Genomic DNA, 16,566 nt, shown 5'->3' on the forward strand with positions numbered 1-16,566 from the left:
CAATGTCATATGCATTGTGAGATACACAAGTGCTTGTAAATTGACTACACCATGGGATACACAGACACAAATCGTCTCTTAACAGTAAAATATGTCCAAAACAACTATCGTATATAGTACAGCTTCGCTTACATTTAACTTTTATCCTTTTGTGCCAATGTTTAGGCAGCTTTGAGCATTTTAAATACAAATTCCTGTAACTTTACTGTTGTTTTGTGGTGCCAAATGTTTAACCGCCGGTGAAGTGGACTCTTCAAGCGACGAGAGGCTTAAAGAAATTGAAAGTATATTCGTACTTTTAATGTTAATGAATGAAACATTTAAGGATGATACAGAAACGGTCTTTGCATAATTTCGCCATCACTCTCAGTGTAAATATGATGTATGTAGTCCGTCCCAAAACGTATCGTTTACTCGGTGGGTAACGCTCTTAGTACCACGAATCGTTCAGATTATTTTATGGATTTTTACTTAGGTCTATAGAGGGGCAACATCGAACGTTTAATACCGTTTTATAAAAAAATAAGATCTAGGACAAATCCTGCCACAAGTTTTTTTTTATTCAACATCTGGTATAAGCACCAGCTTGAAAATTAAAGTATTACGCATATTTTAAGGCTTTTCAACTGCAACTATCAAAATAAACGTTTGTTTGTTTGTTTGTTTGTTTGTTGGGGTTTAACGTCCGAGCAGCAATATTTCAGCTATATTCAGACGATGAACATGAAAAGGATAATAAAATGAACATGAAATGATGATGAAATAAAAAAAAAGATGGGACACAAGGGTAATAGGGTCGACAAATTTTGATTGCCACTAGAAAAAGGGGGATGGGTAAGGTCGGGCAATTTAGCCTGCTGTGGCGGAGCGCAAAGGGTCCTACTCCTATCGAATACCACAGCAGGGTTTTTAACGTGCGATGAACGTGGCATCTTTCCCAACACGGTGCACCACTATGGTTTGCAGTCAGGTTTTCCGTATTATAGCCTGACAACCCCAGTGTGTAACATGTCAGGGGTACCCCATTTCACCACCTGGGGCACACATTCCAGTTGCTCTGTGGGCAGAGCGCCTAGCCCCCGGTCAGGTTTCAGAGCACTATTTAGTCGCCTTTTACTACAAGCTTAGCGCTACTGCCTATTCTTTTAACACCCGGACCTGCACGAGGCTCAAAATAAACAGGTTTGGTGGTTCACGTGTATTTTCCTTCGTGATAATAACACACCACATTAGCTTAATGGGCACGGCATGGTAATAGTGGTTATACATACAGAATGATAAGCGATGGATTTGTAGTGATTCTTCTTCGAAACTATATGATTTCAAGATGTTATATCAAATCACAATTGTTGTCAATATTAACTTCACTTTTACTGCTTTTACAGTAAAAGCATATATACGATATTGAATGCACATGTGGAAATCTATCACTTGTCGTATCAACCCGAGACTTCTATATATTACCCAAAATGGACAAGACATAAGTACATCTTACTTGTGAAGTCTTTTCCCATTAAAGAAATATACAATAATCTTATGAGCATGCGCATACATAATTATATTGTTTTGAAACATATATACAAAACCAGACTTAAATATGTGATATAGGTCTAGAGGTGTGATATATGACATGCAATATAGGTCTAGAGGTGTGATATATGGTATGCGATATAGGACTAGAGGTGTGACACATGGTATGCGATACAGAGTAAACAATATACGGTTTAAACAAATAATTGTGACGCATTTACAAAAAGGACATATTTTAATCTAGATATATAATATTATAAAATATTTCCACTCCCGACTAGTTTTGATAGATATAAGCACTTTTCGTATCAACTGTCATTTATATATATTACGTCATTAAGATACATAGCTAGACCAAAGAAATAGAACAGAAATTATCCAAGAAGACCAAACAAGACGAAATGACCACATCGCTGTACTAATATCCTAGTGTCTATTTAGTAGCTTGATACTCCAAGGTGTGCTTTTATGGCCGCGGAGTATTTTTGGCGATTTAATTTGAATATAATAAATAATATCATTACAAGAGGTATTTTTAAACACTTTTCGAATTTAAGATTTTTCGACTATGATATGTATTTTAAAAAATGAAAAAAAATTATTAAAAAAACTGGAAAATGCCTTCTGCTAGAGAATGTTTTGGGCAAACGTCTCGGTATTTCTTGTATATTTTGTGAACATAATTTTTGACCTGACCTGATAAGATTAACTTTTCATACAAGTCATCATAGTAGTGTAGATATTGTTAAGAGGAAGTGCACAATAACGATGAAAGTAATTACTGCCATTCTTTTAATTAGTGAGTATATGTCTTTGTTACGTTCGGTATTTTGCTTTGAAGGTGTTGATCCTTTTTCGAATCTTGGAGTTCAGCAGTCTACAACTTCATACTTTTTAGAGCTATTAATCAAGACCTTTGTTGAGCACTATTAGTTTAGTTTGTTATATGCTTAGCACTTCTATCTACTTCGAAGTTTTTGATCATTCATAAAATTCGTGTAATTGAAAAGGGCGATTAGCCCAAATAAGAACACAAGAGCGGCAGAAGGTCAAGATTTAACTAGTCCGAGAAAACTTTTCCCTGCAAAAAATCAGTTTACAAAGCGTTCTTGGCACGAGTAATTATTGGTCTTTGACGATCCGCAATTGATTATCCTACGTTTTATATATTGATATTTTCAAAAAAAGATATTTAAAGTCACCAGAAAAATCTGAAGACGTTTCGTTTGGAGAAAGTAATAGAGTAAATTTACAAACTTTATTTCGCATGGGAATAATCTTAATTTATTACATAGGGAACATCTGATAATTCGTTGTCATCCTTATAATGATTTGGGATAAAGTGTAGTTTGTTCATATTCACAGACTCGTATTGCTCGAGGTAAAAGTTTAGACGCAGATTACTGGGATTGATAAAAGCTCAAATTTAAACATACATTTGTTTGCCTTGAATGTTTATGCATTTGTTAGAAATCAAGATATTGTGATATTTAAAGTTCATCTAAAGTCAATGTTTAGGACATTCCATAATGAAATGTGTTCATTCATAGTTTTAATAGTACATTAAATTTTAGTGCCGATTGCTAAATGCATCTTTGTGTGTATTTAACAAACCAGCACAAGTTACACTTTGGAAAAATGTTTTGTAACTTCTATATAATATTAACAACAAAAATGTAAACAACATAGTCTTGTTTCTAAATGTATTATGCAGTACAAGCTAGCATTAATTTTCATTAAAAAATTGCCACTTATTTAAATTTAGCTGAATTGAGATATTTATGCCATGATCCAGCTAAATACCAACACCAATAAACATGAAATATTAAAATTTTCAATAAAATTTCAAAACTTGTCACATATTTTTGCTAACTTGCACTGCACTAGATACTAAGGCTACAGCATATTTGCATTTCGGAACAAAAATCTGTTCTCGTCAATCTCTACATTTACTTTAAATATTGAAATTCATCAGAGAAGTTAAAGGCAGAACACATACATTACAATTCTACTTTCCCGAAGTTGTCCTGGCATGGATGTGTTGAACATTTGCTATTTCATGTTTAGGATTGAACATTTTATTTAATGTAGGTTAGTTTGGAAAAACAACTCTGAAATGAAGCTGCATATTTTTTTTTACATCACATGAACTTACACGGAGCCCAAGTTTCTCCTTTTTTCCTTTTCCAATATTCGAATACAAAATTGGAAATTATCATAGGGAACATCTTAAATGTGTTTTTCACAAATGAAATATTTTTAAGTTCTCATAATTCATTAACCATCCTTTGAGGAAAGATTGTGAGAAGGGGTTCGGGAGGGACCAAGGACTCATTTCAACATTCATTTCCTTATTTGCCATTTTAGGTCGCATAGAGCTGGGAGTTTTTGCAATCGACTAGGGATGGGTCAGAGATCTCATTTCAACATTCATTTCCTTTATTCGCCGCTTTAGGTTGCACAGAGCTGGGAATGGTCGCAATCGACTCGGGAGAGGTCAGAGATCTTATTTCAACATTCATTTCCTTTGCAACATACATTTTCTTATTCGCCATTATAGGTCACACAGAGCTGGGAATGGTCGCAATCGACTCGCGAAGGGTCAGAGATCTCATTTCAACATTCATTTCCTTATTTGTTATTTTAGGTCGCACAGAGATGGGAATGGTCGCAATCAACTCGAGAGGGGTCGGGGATCTCATATCAACATTCATTTTCTTAATCGCCATTTTAGGTTGCACAGAGCTTTGAATGGATCGCGATCGACGCGGGAGGGGTCAGAGATCTTATTTCAACATTCATGTCCTTTTCAACATTTTACATTGAGATGTTCCCTATGATAATTTCCAATTTTGTATTAGAATGTTGAAAAAGGAAAATGGAAAATGGAGACAACTTGAGCTACGTTGAACTTACATGTATTAAATCTTTTTTACGTGCTTGTGTAAAACTCAAAGCAAAATAGTTGGTGCGATTATTATGGCATTTTGTATCTTTCAGCGATGAGCGAAAGGATGCAAAGAAATTCTTGAAAGCATTTTTTATTTCAAGTAACACTTTCTTGTGCATTTTGTTAGCATTGGCTCTTCAGAGGCTGCACAATAAATAATGAAAATAATTATAAGAAGATATTGTGTTCTGTAACAAACGAAAATGTAAATTTTGGGACCATCAATAGGTTCAAACAACCAATTTCAGTATGACACAGTTTTGTGTTGAGATTTTAAGACAGTGATGTGTTATAAATTTCCCAACCGCTTATTGCCAATCAAACTTGTTATTACATGAATGGAATAAACTAAAACTACAACCTTTCTTGTATGATAAACAACCACTAGTAATTCAATTATCACTCAAAACCTAGTCTTCATGGACATGAATTGACAACACTGACGACAGTGTCAAATAATTATATGACAGCAAATTTTTCTCAGTCGAATAAAAATATAAAATCAAAAATCTATAAAAGTTGAATAGTTTGCACACAATAATTTTTTGGCATTTTTTGCATGTAAAACTTTGAAAATCTTCTTAAAAACTATTTTACAGAATTCAATGAAAGTTGGCATATTTGTTCCTTATGCTATTGTGCACAATATGACCGTTGCGATTTTTTTTATTCTTGAATAAACATGGCCGCTGTTACTAAATATGAAAAACTGAGGTCATAAGGCATTTTTTGCAAATAACTCAAAAACCGTAACTTTTAACAAAATTCTGGCTGGGGGGTAATATTGTTCAGCACCATGAGACGGACCTATGCCGAAATCCAAACTATTTCACGACTGACGTAGGAGTTACGGCCTCTGAAACAGTTTTTCTTTTGGCACTCTTCTCATATGCAACTTTGCAAATCTTTATCTCTAAAACTATTGAACAGAATTCAACGAAAGTTGGTAAACATAGTTGTTCCTTAAGGTATCCCACACAAAAGAACCGTTGAGATTTCAATCCGTGAAAGAAACATCATAGCTGTTACTAAAAATAGAACATAGTGGCCAGAAGGCAGTTTTAGAAAGTAACTTAAAAGCCGTTGCCTTCAGCGAAATCTTTGCGATGTAATATTGTTCAGCATCATGAAACCGACCAATGCCGAAATTTTCAAAACGATTCGTCTACTGGTGTAGGCTCCTGAAACAATTCTTATTTTTTTCCCACATGTACAACTTTGAAAATTTTCTTCTCTAAAACCATTTAAGATCATTTAAAGAAAATAAGCATATTGGTTTTTTAGTGAATTGTGCTCGAAATGACTTGTGATTTTTTAATCCATGAATAGATATGCCTGCTCATACTAAAAATGGAAATAGGGATCGGAAAACAGTTTTTGAATAATTCAAAAACTGCAACGGTTTTTGAATTATTCAGAAACTGCGTTCCGATCTATAATTCATGGATTAAAAATCACAAGTCAAAATTCTGATTCAAGTCATAAAAATGTTATAAAACGCATTTCCTGCATTTGACAATTCAATTGATTTTAATTTAGCCTGTCTCTTTTCTTAAGTTTTTTAAATAGGCAAATGGTTAACCAGGTGAGAGATTCATTAGTTATACATTTATAAAGGAAAATAATACAAATACTCTTCAAATGTAGATTTTAAGACTAGTAAATTTGAATCATTTAATGGCTTCTTATAAAATATACATAATTATTTAGTAACATGTAGGACCAATATGTAAAGATTCGTTGATATTTTATACATGATTGTTTATAAAAATGTAAGTTTGAAACTGCATATATATGTTAATTAAATCATTGCAGTGACTTAACCAACCCCTTCCTTCTTGAAACATATAAGGCGAATAAACTATCTGATAATAATTTTACAAAACCAGTCCCCAGTGCCACCAAAGTTTACAAAAGTTTACCACCAAAAAGTCTGAGATTATTGTTAACTTCCATGGTAAATCAACGTCTTTCATATCGATGACGTCACAAGCAGTTAAGATTTTACTCAGAATTTTTCATGGTTTGTGGCGCTGGGCCCAGGTACCTTCAGAACAAACTCTCAATTTTGTGTATAATTAATAAAAAAGATTTTTAATTAGTGAACAAAAAAGTCGATATCGGTGGTTCAAGCTACCTCATTAATGAGGAATTTCACGTGCTCCGTGTATAATCTACCACATATTGTGGCCAGTCAATATCTAGTACGCTTTGTAAAAAAATACACTTTTGTTTTGCATTTTGCTAATGATACATTGTGTGTACTATTTACTCTGCTGGGTTTGTTTTGTTTTTGTTTTGTTTTGTTTTGTTTAAGCTGCTATTTAAATAGAAAAATCGATAGTTTACTGCAAATGTTAGATATATTTCATGAGGGACGCACATACACATTTTAAATTATCTTGATTTTTGAGAATCAGATCGGAATCGTTAAATCGTTTCTGTTTCGACATTGGTTTTCAGCGATTGACCAGAGACGTGGCCACAGTCGAACAGTATGACATCGATATATCGATAGAGCTTGAAATAACCGTTTCTTCAAAGAATATTTTTCTCCTTAATTTAACATTTATGTTTTATGTGTAATGAATTTCAGCGAAAAATAAGCTGCTTGAAAATATTTACATGCGATAGTAAAGAAATGTAATTATTCCAAAATTTAGGAAAGAAACTGGCGATTTTTTTTTATCTTATTATTTGATAATGAAAAGACAAAATATACATTATTTGACTATTGTACACATTGCAGAATTGCCATGGTAATACTATGTTCAAATTCCGTTAAAATAAGTCAAACGGTTTAAAACAAAATGACAAAAATGCACGAATTTAGAAACTGCGATGAACCTTTTTTGTTGACCTTTGACCTCGAATTGTCGGAAATTGCGCCACATAAACTTCTACAACAGACCGCAATTAAAGCGCATTTCAAATACTACAAAATGATACCAAATCAAGCTGTATGGTATTTTGGTCGACCAAATTATCAAAACTTACCCTTTTGTTCACATACTATTATAGAATAGTACAGCATATACACTGTACCTGATTTAACAAAGTAGACTTGAAGTATCCATTGTGCATGAACAGGTTGTTCTAAACCCGACAATCTGTAAAATCTGTGACGACTCTATTCAAATTTGACAGTTCTAACATGGTTGGGAATTTTTCAAACCCTTCTATGAGCTTACGTTATTTTCCCTGTATCAATTTGATCCGATGGAGCAGTGTAGCGAAAAGAGTCGTCATATTCTGAGACGTTTGTATAATATTGATTTGTTGTGACATGCATCATTAATTCGTTCCTCTATCCTACAAAATAACACCTAGATGAACTGTCCCGTACAACCATACATCATGTACGTACGAGGAGGAATGACCCGGCCAGCGAAAGCTGTATTTCTATAAAGCCTAGCTGGTCGAGTGGTCTGGGGCGCTGGACTTTGTGCAGGCGGTGTTGCCATAGATGTCACAGCGGTACGAGTTCGAGTCCCGCGGAGGGAACGACCAAAAATTTGCCTCGCAAATTTGACAGTTCTAACATCGTTGGGAATTTTCAGGCCCTTCTATGAGTTTACGTTATCTTCCCGGTTTCAATTTGATCCGATGGAGCAATGTAGCGTATAGAGTCGTCACATCTGAGACGTATATATATACAACGTCTCTAGCTGGCCGAGTGGTCTAGGGCGCTGGACTTAGTGCAGGCCATAGATGTCACAGCAGTTCGAGTCCCGCGTTCTAACATCGTTGGGAATTTTTCAGACCCTTCTCTCTCTCTCTCACTCTCTCTCTCCCTATATATATATATGTACACCTTTATTTCACATAGTTAAAAGGTGGGCCCTATATAACCAAAATATATTCACAAATTAACTTGCTTGTGTTCTCACAATGCTGAATACATCTATATTGTGAATGCTTTGAGGCATTTTATTGACAGAAGACCAAATTCTTATGTTAATACTAATTTCGTCTTAAGGCTTGCCGAACGTGTCCTCAACCTCAATACCTTTAATTTTGATGGAAACCACTATAGTCAGTCAGGTGGGTTGGCAATGGGAACTAAAATGGGATCCAGCTTTGCTTGTCTATTTGTTGGCTACCTGGAGGGGAAAATATTATCTGATTACATAGCACCATACCAGATCTTTACAAGCGGTACATAGACGATGTCTTTGGGGTGTCCTCCGATGAAGACGATTTCTTTCATCAATTTTGTTTCTTCTTACCATCCAGCCATCAGATATACATTCAACATCACCAAAGAGAGCCTCTCATTCCTTGACATCAATTGTAAAATTCAAAATGGAAATATTTCAACCTCAGTTTTTTTTACAAACCCACGGATGCACATTGTTACTATAACTATCAGTCCTGTCACCCACAGTCATGCACACATGCCATTCACAAGTCACAAATTCTGAGACATCGCCGTATTTGCATCGATGACCAAGGTTCAGGGCTCAATGTAAAACGATGAAATCTTTTTTTTTGTCAAGAGAGGCTATCCGAACAAAGCTTTGGATCGAGCGATCACATCTGTTTCCCAAGTAAAGAGATCTGAGTTTAAAGAAAGGAGAATGAAAAACACAAGTGACCGTGTTCCTTTGGTCTTAACATATCATCCTCACAATGTTGCAATACAGAACATCCTGATCCGCAACTTTAAATCCATATTTCTTGGAGACGAATACATGTCGTTAATATTCAACGATTCGCTTCCAATTACTGCCTATGGAAAGGGAAAGAGTCTAAAAGCGCACCTTGTTACATGTTCTTTCAAGAGTGCCACTAGACGCCCCCTGCCAGTTACAGAGGCACACGGCACTAAAAGCGAACATGCTGTTCGACATGCCCTTTTACTTGGGAAACAAATGAGGTCGCCGGGCCAGCAAATATCTTTAAATTAAAAGATGGTTTCACATGTACCTCAGAAAACGTCGTCTACGCTGTGGTTTGCAAACGGTGCGAATGGTTTACATGGGCGAGACCTATTGGAGGTTGGGTGATCGTTTTATAGAACACAAACAAAGCGTCACCAATGGAAAGGATTGTTCAGTCGGGGAACATTTTCGGGAAGCAAACCACAGAGTTGACATGAAATTTAATGTCGTTTTAAAAAACATGTTCAGGCGAGAAAAAACGAAAGTTCCTGGAACAACGTATCATCAGCTTTCTTGGGACCGCCCAACTCTTTGGAATGAATGACAAAACCCGCATTATTTGGTCACCATAATCCTATTTTTTTACTGCTTTTCGCTTTAGCAATTTTCATCTTGAACTTAAAACATATCTCATAATTTTCAAAATCAATTTTGAAGGGCACCTTGTCTCTGTGGTAGGGATTGACAGTTTTATCTTCAATACTCTTTGTCCCTAACGAAGGCCTTAAGGCCGAAAATTTTGTTTTAACGTTTAATTCATATTGTATTTGTATTTGGTTCCTTTTTTACCTTCTAAACGTGGCTATCGTTCACACATTGATTATTCTTATTTTATGAATGGAAGTGGTCACATGACAAAAACATTTCGATGACCACACTATGACCCAATTACTAGTTTATATGTATAAACATTTCGATGAATGATGCTTGCACACAAACCACAAAAACGCTGAAAGTTCAAGATGGCCTTTATTTAATAGTATTCGATTATTATTGAAGATACTGTTGTTATGATAAAAGCAATTAAGTCCAAGTATAGTTACAGTCGGAGCTACACAGCCGTTCTTGCGTTACAATCGGAACTACACAGCCGTTCTTGCTACAGTCATTTGCAGTGGAGTTGACCGAGTAACTCAGAGTTATACTGATGTATTAGTTGACGCATACAGAAAGACGAAAATATATTTTCGTAATACTTTTGTAACACTAAATCCGATCTTTTCCGCTGTAATCAGTAATTCCGAAAGTCCGTTAGACCGAAGGCAATGTTCAGTAAAATTCCGTTTGATTCGGTGGTAATGTAGGGAATTTTATATGGCATATATATTTATTATGGTTACTGGTCAAATGTAAGGAAATAGCTGGAATGCAGTGGAAGTTACTGATAAAGGTAACGTATCATCGAAAGAAAACCATGTTAAATTATGTCCCACCTTCATAATCTTAGTAACAATTGCCCTTTGTAGAAAAAGCTAGATTGCACTTTTCATACTTTTTATGTAAATTTTTACGATTGATACATTCGGCTATGATCAATTGAATTTGTCAAAAGTTAATAAAGCAAAACCTTCAAGTAATAATTTTGATTGATTTTGTACCAACTGCGTAAAATATAATGGTTTTCTTTCCTAGATAGCTCTTTAAGGTCATATCGTGCGCTTGAGAATTATTGAGAGGTCAGTTAGACGTTTAAACACATTGAAAAACAACAGTTTTGTAAAAAAAAATTGTATTGATACGGGGAAATACAGTATTGTAAAGACATTCAAGAAAAGGGTTACGGAAAGTGCATTTTTTTCAACTTTATTGTAATTTAGTATTATTCAAAATTTTATTATTATTATTTTTATTATTATTATTAGTAGTAGTAGTAATAGTAGTAATATTATTTCAACTAATACATTAATTTTGGGTATGTTTTTGTGCAGTTATAACCAATGTTTACGGAGAATGCCAAAGAGGATGGTTTCGTTTTGGTAATTCCTGCTACTTTTTCAGCACCACTCATAGATCTTGGTCATCTGCATCTGTATGTATTTTGTATTTATAATTAGTTTGTTAATATTTCACATACTGCGAACATTGTTAGATGTGTGGGTATTAGTTGATATTTCACATACTACGAACATTGTTAGATGTGTGGATATTAATTTTATGGTCTTTAGGTATTTTGTGAGTTCGTAGAACTTTTTTGTATTTTGTTTTTGGTTTCAGAGCTTTTGTAACGCATATCATTCTGAACTTGTTGTGATTGAGACCGAAGCTGAAAATAACTTTCTTACCGACGTAATAAAACGAATTATCGGAGGTGTATCGAAGCGTGGAGACCTTGATAGTAAGCTGAAGATAGATAAATCTGGACAGAATTACTAAAAAAAATGATCAAAACGATTTTTAAATTTAACTCCAAGATTACTGTACACTTTTTAGTTATGACTCTTTTTTACTACTTAATGGTCCTATGTTTTTTTCTGAAAAGTATAATCGGCGTATATGCATATTGTTCTGAAAATAGCATTCGGCATACGGGGCTATCATTTATTTATTTCTCAACCCTTCATTATACTGAGACAGAATTCAGCCTATACACGCACACAGAAACTACATAAGATAAATATCTTTCTAAATGAGTACTAATGTTTTGAGTTTTGTGTTCAATGGTTCTCGCAAAAACATATTAAATTACACAGTAGTTCGGATAAGTATGAAAGAAACTTGTTTAATTCTAACAATTATTTGTATATTGTAATATTGGCCGGTTCTGCATTTATATTGTCCCGACCAGATGTTGTATTACACGAGCTTGCTTATGTAATGCCACGTTATACTCTGTGTGGAATAATATTCACCAATTTAAATGCAATAACCCTATTAACCCTTTGTATTAGTTAGGGAATGACTGTTATATTTTCTTCTATGAAGAAATAACCTCAATCTCATGGTGCACACGAAACAACCTACGTAGCAGGTTATTTTTAAGTGTGCACTACGGGAAGTGAGGTTATTTCAAATAGACCGAGAAAGTATAACAGTCATTCCTTATAATTTAATTTTAATAACAAAATTCAACGAGATAATCATTGAAAAAAAAGGTTTATGACGTCAAAGTTACCTTGCAAAATTGGGTCTATGAGATGCTGGACAAAATTTTATCCAATCATAAAGCGTGTTACTTCTGAAATTGAATTATATATTTATGAATATTTCAGACAACCTTATGTAATGGTATAGATACAATGCATTATTTTACACATTCATTCAATACTTAGCTAGTTTTATTTCGACCACAACATTAATATTTTTAAACTAGCTCAGTACCCATCTTTATCTATTTTTTTTAATCTACCACTGATTCTAAAACAACTGTTCTTTGACAATAGCATCATTTATTTGATAACTTTCTGGAACCTGCCATTTTATATGATAGACTTCGACATTGCACATTTCAATACACTACGTCCCTCCATAATACCACAATAATTGCTCTCGTTATTAGATTGTTCTATTTTTGGTGAAACCGGAAGTTCTGTGAAATAGCTTTACTCATTTACTCTATAGAATAGAATAATCAATTGAAGGTGGTCTCAAGTATGATAAATGGTACCTCGGTAACTAAATAAACTGTCCTGATCACTGGTTTATGTTTGTCTACTGCGGGATTCTTTTTTATATGTTATCCCAGGAATATTTTAGGCCTAAATTGCCTTTTGCCTCACTTAAAAAATGACATCCTTCCTTTAGATGATTTCTGGATCGGAGGTACCGATGAGGTGTTGGAAGGTCAATGGATATGGGCTTCGAAAGCAACTCCAATCACCTACAGTAACTGGTATCCCGGTGCACCCGATTCGTATGAACCTCGTAAAGAGAACTGTTTAGAAATTATAAAGTGGGCAAACCATATTGGAGAGTGGAATGATGATCATTGTAGCGACGAATCACATTTCATTTGTGAAATGGAGTAAGTTACCTGTTCTGTTTTTACTAGAAAACTCTTAAGGAAATGAAACTTCTTTATAATGTATCATTATCGTCGATTTTTGAAATATATTGATTATTGATTATAGATTAACATAAAAGTAAGGCAGCAGCAAAAAAAAAAAAATCAAGGGAACCATGATTCTAGCGGAAATCAAAAGAATGCAGTCCAGGGATGAGAGACAAAGACCAGGCAGGGAAAACAGACACACACACAACAAAGAACATAAAATAACTAAATAACACACACTACAGAACAAAAATTGGGATCAGGTGTACCGGTAGGGTAAGCGTCTTCTGCTTTTCTAGAAACACCCGTCGAGTTGCTCATAAAAAGTCAAGTCTATGACACGTTGAACAAATCGGTTTTCATGGTGCAGATGGATACACCGTGACGAGTTCATGATGACGACCATAAAACTTTTGTAGTAATGACTTCAATCTAGTAGCAACATAACCCTGTTCCAGGGGCCTATTTGTAAGTGGGATAAAGTATGAGTTGTGATATGAAAACTCAATACGCAGGTGCTGAATGGGTATTTCCACTGATAAAAGGAAAGTTGACAATGCGGAATGAAAAGTTATCGCGTTTGTCGTATAGTTTGGTCAATAGTTTTTCTTTACCATCGATCTGTAAGTGTAGGTCAATATATGAGGCTGACTTCACAGTGTCTGTACTTTTATCACAACCCCTTTGGTGCTGAATAAAATTTCCGGAACTAGGATTGTTTAACGATAATACGTTATCTAAATAGCGGAAACATAGACAAAAGATCTAGCTACACGATGTCATCTTTTTGATCACTTCAGTTACAAAAACGTCGTTTTACATTAAAAAATGGTGTCGTAAATTGTAATAACAAAGATATACGGTTACAAGCAAAAACTACAAAGTTATTGTAGCGTCCGGTCTATCAGTCTTTTTGAAGATGTCACTGATATTATTTTCATGTTTATCTTGTAGACTTCCCGCTCTTGGTGGTATATTAGGGTAGAATAACAAGTGTCATGAACATGGGAAATAATAAAAGTTCAATCATTCTGCTTCTCTTCTTTTATTTCTTCGAAATGTTCCTACATACTTGCATACTTCATTTTAACCCAAATTTGAAATGGCTATCGTTTAAAGACGGGAAATGTTAGTTTGACCAATTTTACGTTACGTGTGAACGTTTACATTTGAAAATAGTAAATGATTTACGGGGGTATTTTGAATGCTATATTAATGTTTATTGCTTGTGTCAAGGCTATAAAAGCGCAAATGTATATTTCTACTTCAGCACCACGCACGCGTTTATGTTAAGGATATCAGTGATTACTTTGGTTTTAGTTAACGGTATGCTTATTACACACACAAAATGAGACATGAAATTCCTTAAATGCTAATAAACTGTAAACGATAGAAAAGTTCTTTTTGTGTACATTGTATTGTCTACATACTATAATTTCGTACGTAATATAGATATAGAGTGATATAAAATTATCAGCAGCTCTGGTAGTCTATGGCCATGAAAAGTCCACTGTGCACCCACCTAAACTTCATAATGATTCTCATATACCTTTATCCCTCCTATGTACGAATCCATTTCCTCCAAACACTATTTACGGATTATTTTTAATAAGGCCACATTAGTATCCCACTTGGTCAGGAAGCCTTCATGTTTTATGACTTCATTCGAACGTCTGAGTCATCTGCGGATATCAAAACTGAAGAATATCAACATATGTAGATATCACCATGTAGCAAAGTTTACAAATTATTGATCTATTACAAGTTATCTCCCCTATTCATAGTGCATTTTAAGTAAAAATATCTACGAAGAAAAAAAAATGATGTCAAAACACTTCTTAAAAGTTATGTTAAATATTAAGACAAAAGCACGCAAAATACGAATTAATTCTTACAATGTGTTATACAGTTTTTAATTTCATACGGAATGGCTTTCGCTTGTCGCAAATATCTAGCTGTCTAAAGAGAAGATAAAACAACCAAATCAAAGAGAAAACTCGCATTATGTTTGTGTGACCCTATTACTCACTTGGCAATTTACGTTCTCACGCAATCCAAGTAGCGTTCACATCTTATTTTGTCACTTCGAAGCTTGGTTTTCATGAAGGTAAATGGACCAACCCAGCTGACTATGTTTTAAAGGAACCATTGTTTTCAATTAAATTTTTACAGCTTTTTGGAAAAGAAATAGTAGTGAAAGAATTTAAAAAGGCAGTTTGCAGAGAGTAGATTACATATCCGTGATTTGGATTTATTGACGACTGAACAATAACTAGAGGGTGAACCATACTTTTTCAGTGTCGATCGACTAGTTTAGTGAGCTTCTTCGTAGAGTTGGACTAAGGATTACTTAAGTAGGAATCACTTTGGAGTACCATAATTTGAAAACCAGCCTTACATTATCAACCACTGTGATGTACTTAGCAAGAAGGAAAGAGCATTCGATACTTCAATACCAGTTTTGCGTAGCTCCAATTACAATAAGTTTTTAATATACTAAAAGAACCAACATCAAGCGATAGCTAAGGGAGTACAAAAAGAGTCATTCTTAAGTCTGACTGTATATGATGAATTGAGACTATAAATATTTTTGTATTTTGGAGACACTAGATGACAAGTACGGATTTATGGTGGGGTTGGGCCCGGTGTACGCCTTCTAGAATTAGTTTGCATAAATTCTTTAATTTTTGCACATATTCTACCCCTAAATATCTTCTTGCTTTATTCCGCTCGGCCTTTACTTTACATGTAATTCTATTCTACGACCCAACCCAGAAGTCCTTGATGATGCCCTGTACAAAAGTTCGGGCGCCGATTTTAGTGGCTTTAGGAAAAGTCTGGTTGACAGATTCATTTGGTAAGTCGGAACTTAAACTATACCTCTAAATTTTCTACTCCTGGATCACTTCCGTTAATGAAACTAAGTCTTGGACACAACGCTTTTTCCATTAAACCGTATTCACAGAGGGGTTTACCAATATTAAGCAGATGATATATTTAACAACAGCATTTTATGCAGTTGGAATTTCTCTACCTAGTACACATATTCCAATGGTTATTGAATGATTAAACAGCTGTCTGTAAGAATCATGCAAATTCTGTAATATGTGATACACCCTAAAAAGGCTACATATTTTTTTTATTTTTGTAATAAAGTTGTTTCATGGGTTTATATTATGAAATGAGTAATTAATCATTCCAATCTGTCTGCTCTTAGGAGATAATCAACATTGAAAATCCAATAGATTCCATTGTATCTAAGTGTCATTTACAGAGTTATCTCCCTTAATTTTGAAATCTAGAGTGCATTCTATATAATTTTTATCTCCTAAGAACCCGGTTTATATGAAAAACCGAATGTTAATTTCTGTTAACTATGGCAATTCAAACAAAATATCAAAAGTAAAAATATGTAGGCTTTTTACGCATGAATC

General features: G+C 34.4%; 1 protein-coding gene across 1 annotated transcript; it reads left to right on the plus strand.

Moving 5' to 3' along the window:
• The first annotated feature begins 2,222 nt into the window (after positions 1-2,222).
• Positions 2,223-14,166, plus strand: LOC148614172 (perlucin-like). Its single transcript, XM_088588077.1, has 5 exons — positions 2,223-2,329; positions 11,073-11,173; positions 11,359-11,479; positions 12,886-13,105; positions 14,087-14,166. Exons 1-5 carry the CDS (start codon positions 2,299-2,301, stop codon positions 14,115-14,117), a joined length of 504 nt encoding a protein of 167 aa, XP_088444203.1. The 5' UTR covers positions 2,223-2,298; the 3' UTR covers positions 14,118-14,166.
• Positions 14,167-16,566: the final 2,400 nt, after the last annotated feature.

Source organism: Perna viridis, chromosome 6, assembly GCF_037379345.1.
Source record: "Perna viridis isolate PV_CMFRI_1.1 ecotype Kerala chromosome 6, ASM3737934v1, whole genome shotgun sequence".
NCBI lineage: Eukaryota > Metazoa > Mollusca > Bivalvia > Mytilida > Mytilidae > Perna > Perna viridis.

What these genes read in the sequence shown, in the direction of transcription:
- LOC148614172 (XM_088588077.1), top strand. Translation starts at nt 2,299, where the DNA reads ATGAAAGTAATTACTGCCATTCTTTTAATTA. An exon ending in GATCTTGGTCATCTGCATCT is followed by an intron (nt 11,174 to 11,358) that starts GTATGTATTTTG and finishes TTTTGGTTTCAG; the next exon opens with AGCTTTTGTAACGCATATCA. An exon ending in GAAGCGTGGAGACCTTGATA is followed by an intron (nt 11,480 to 12,885) that starts GTAAGCTGAAGA and finishes TCCTTCCTTTAG; the next exon opens with ATGATTTCTGGATCGGAGGT.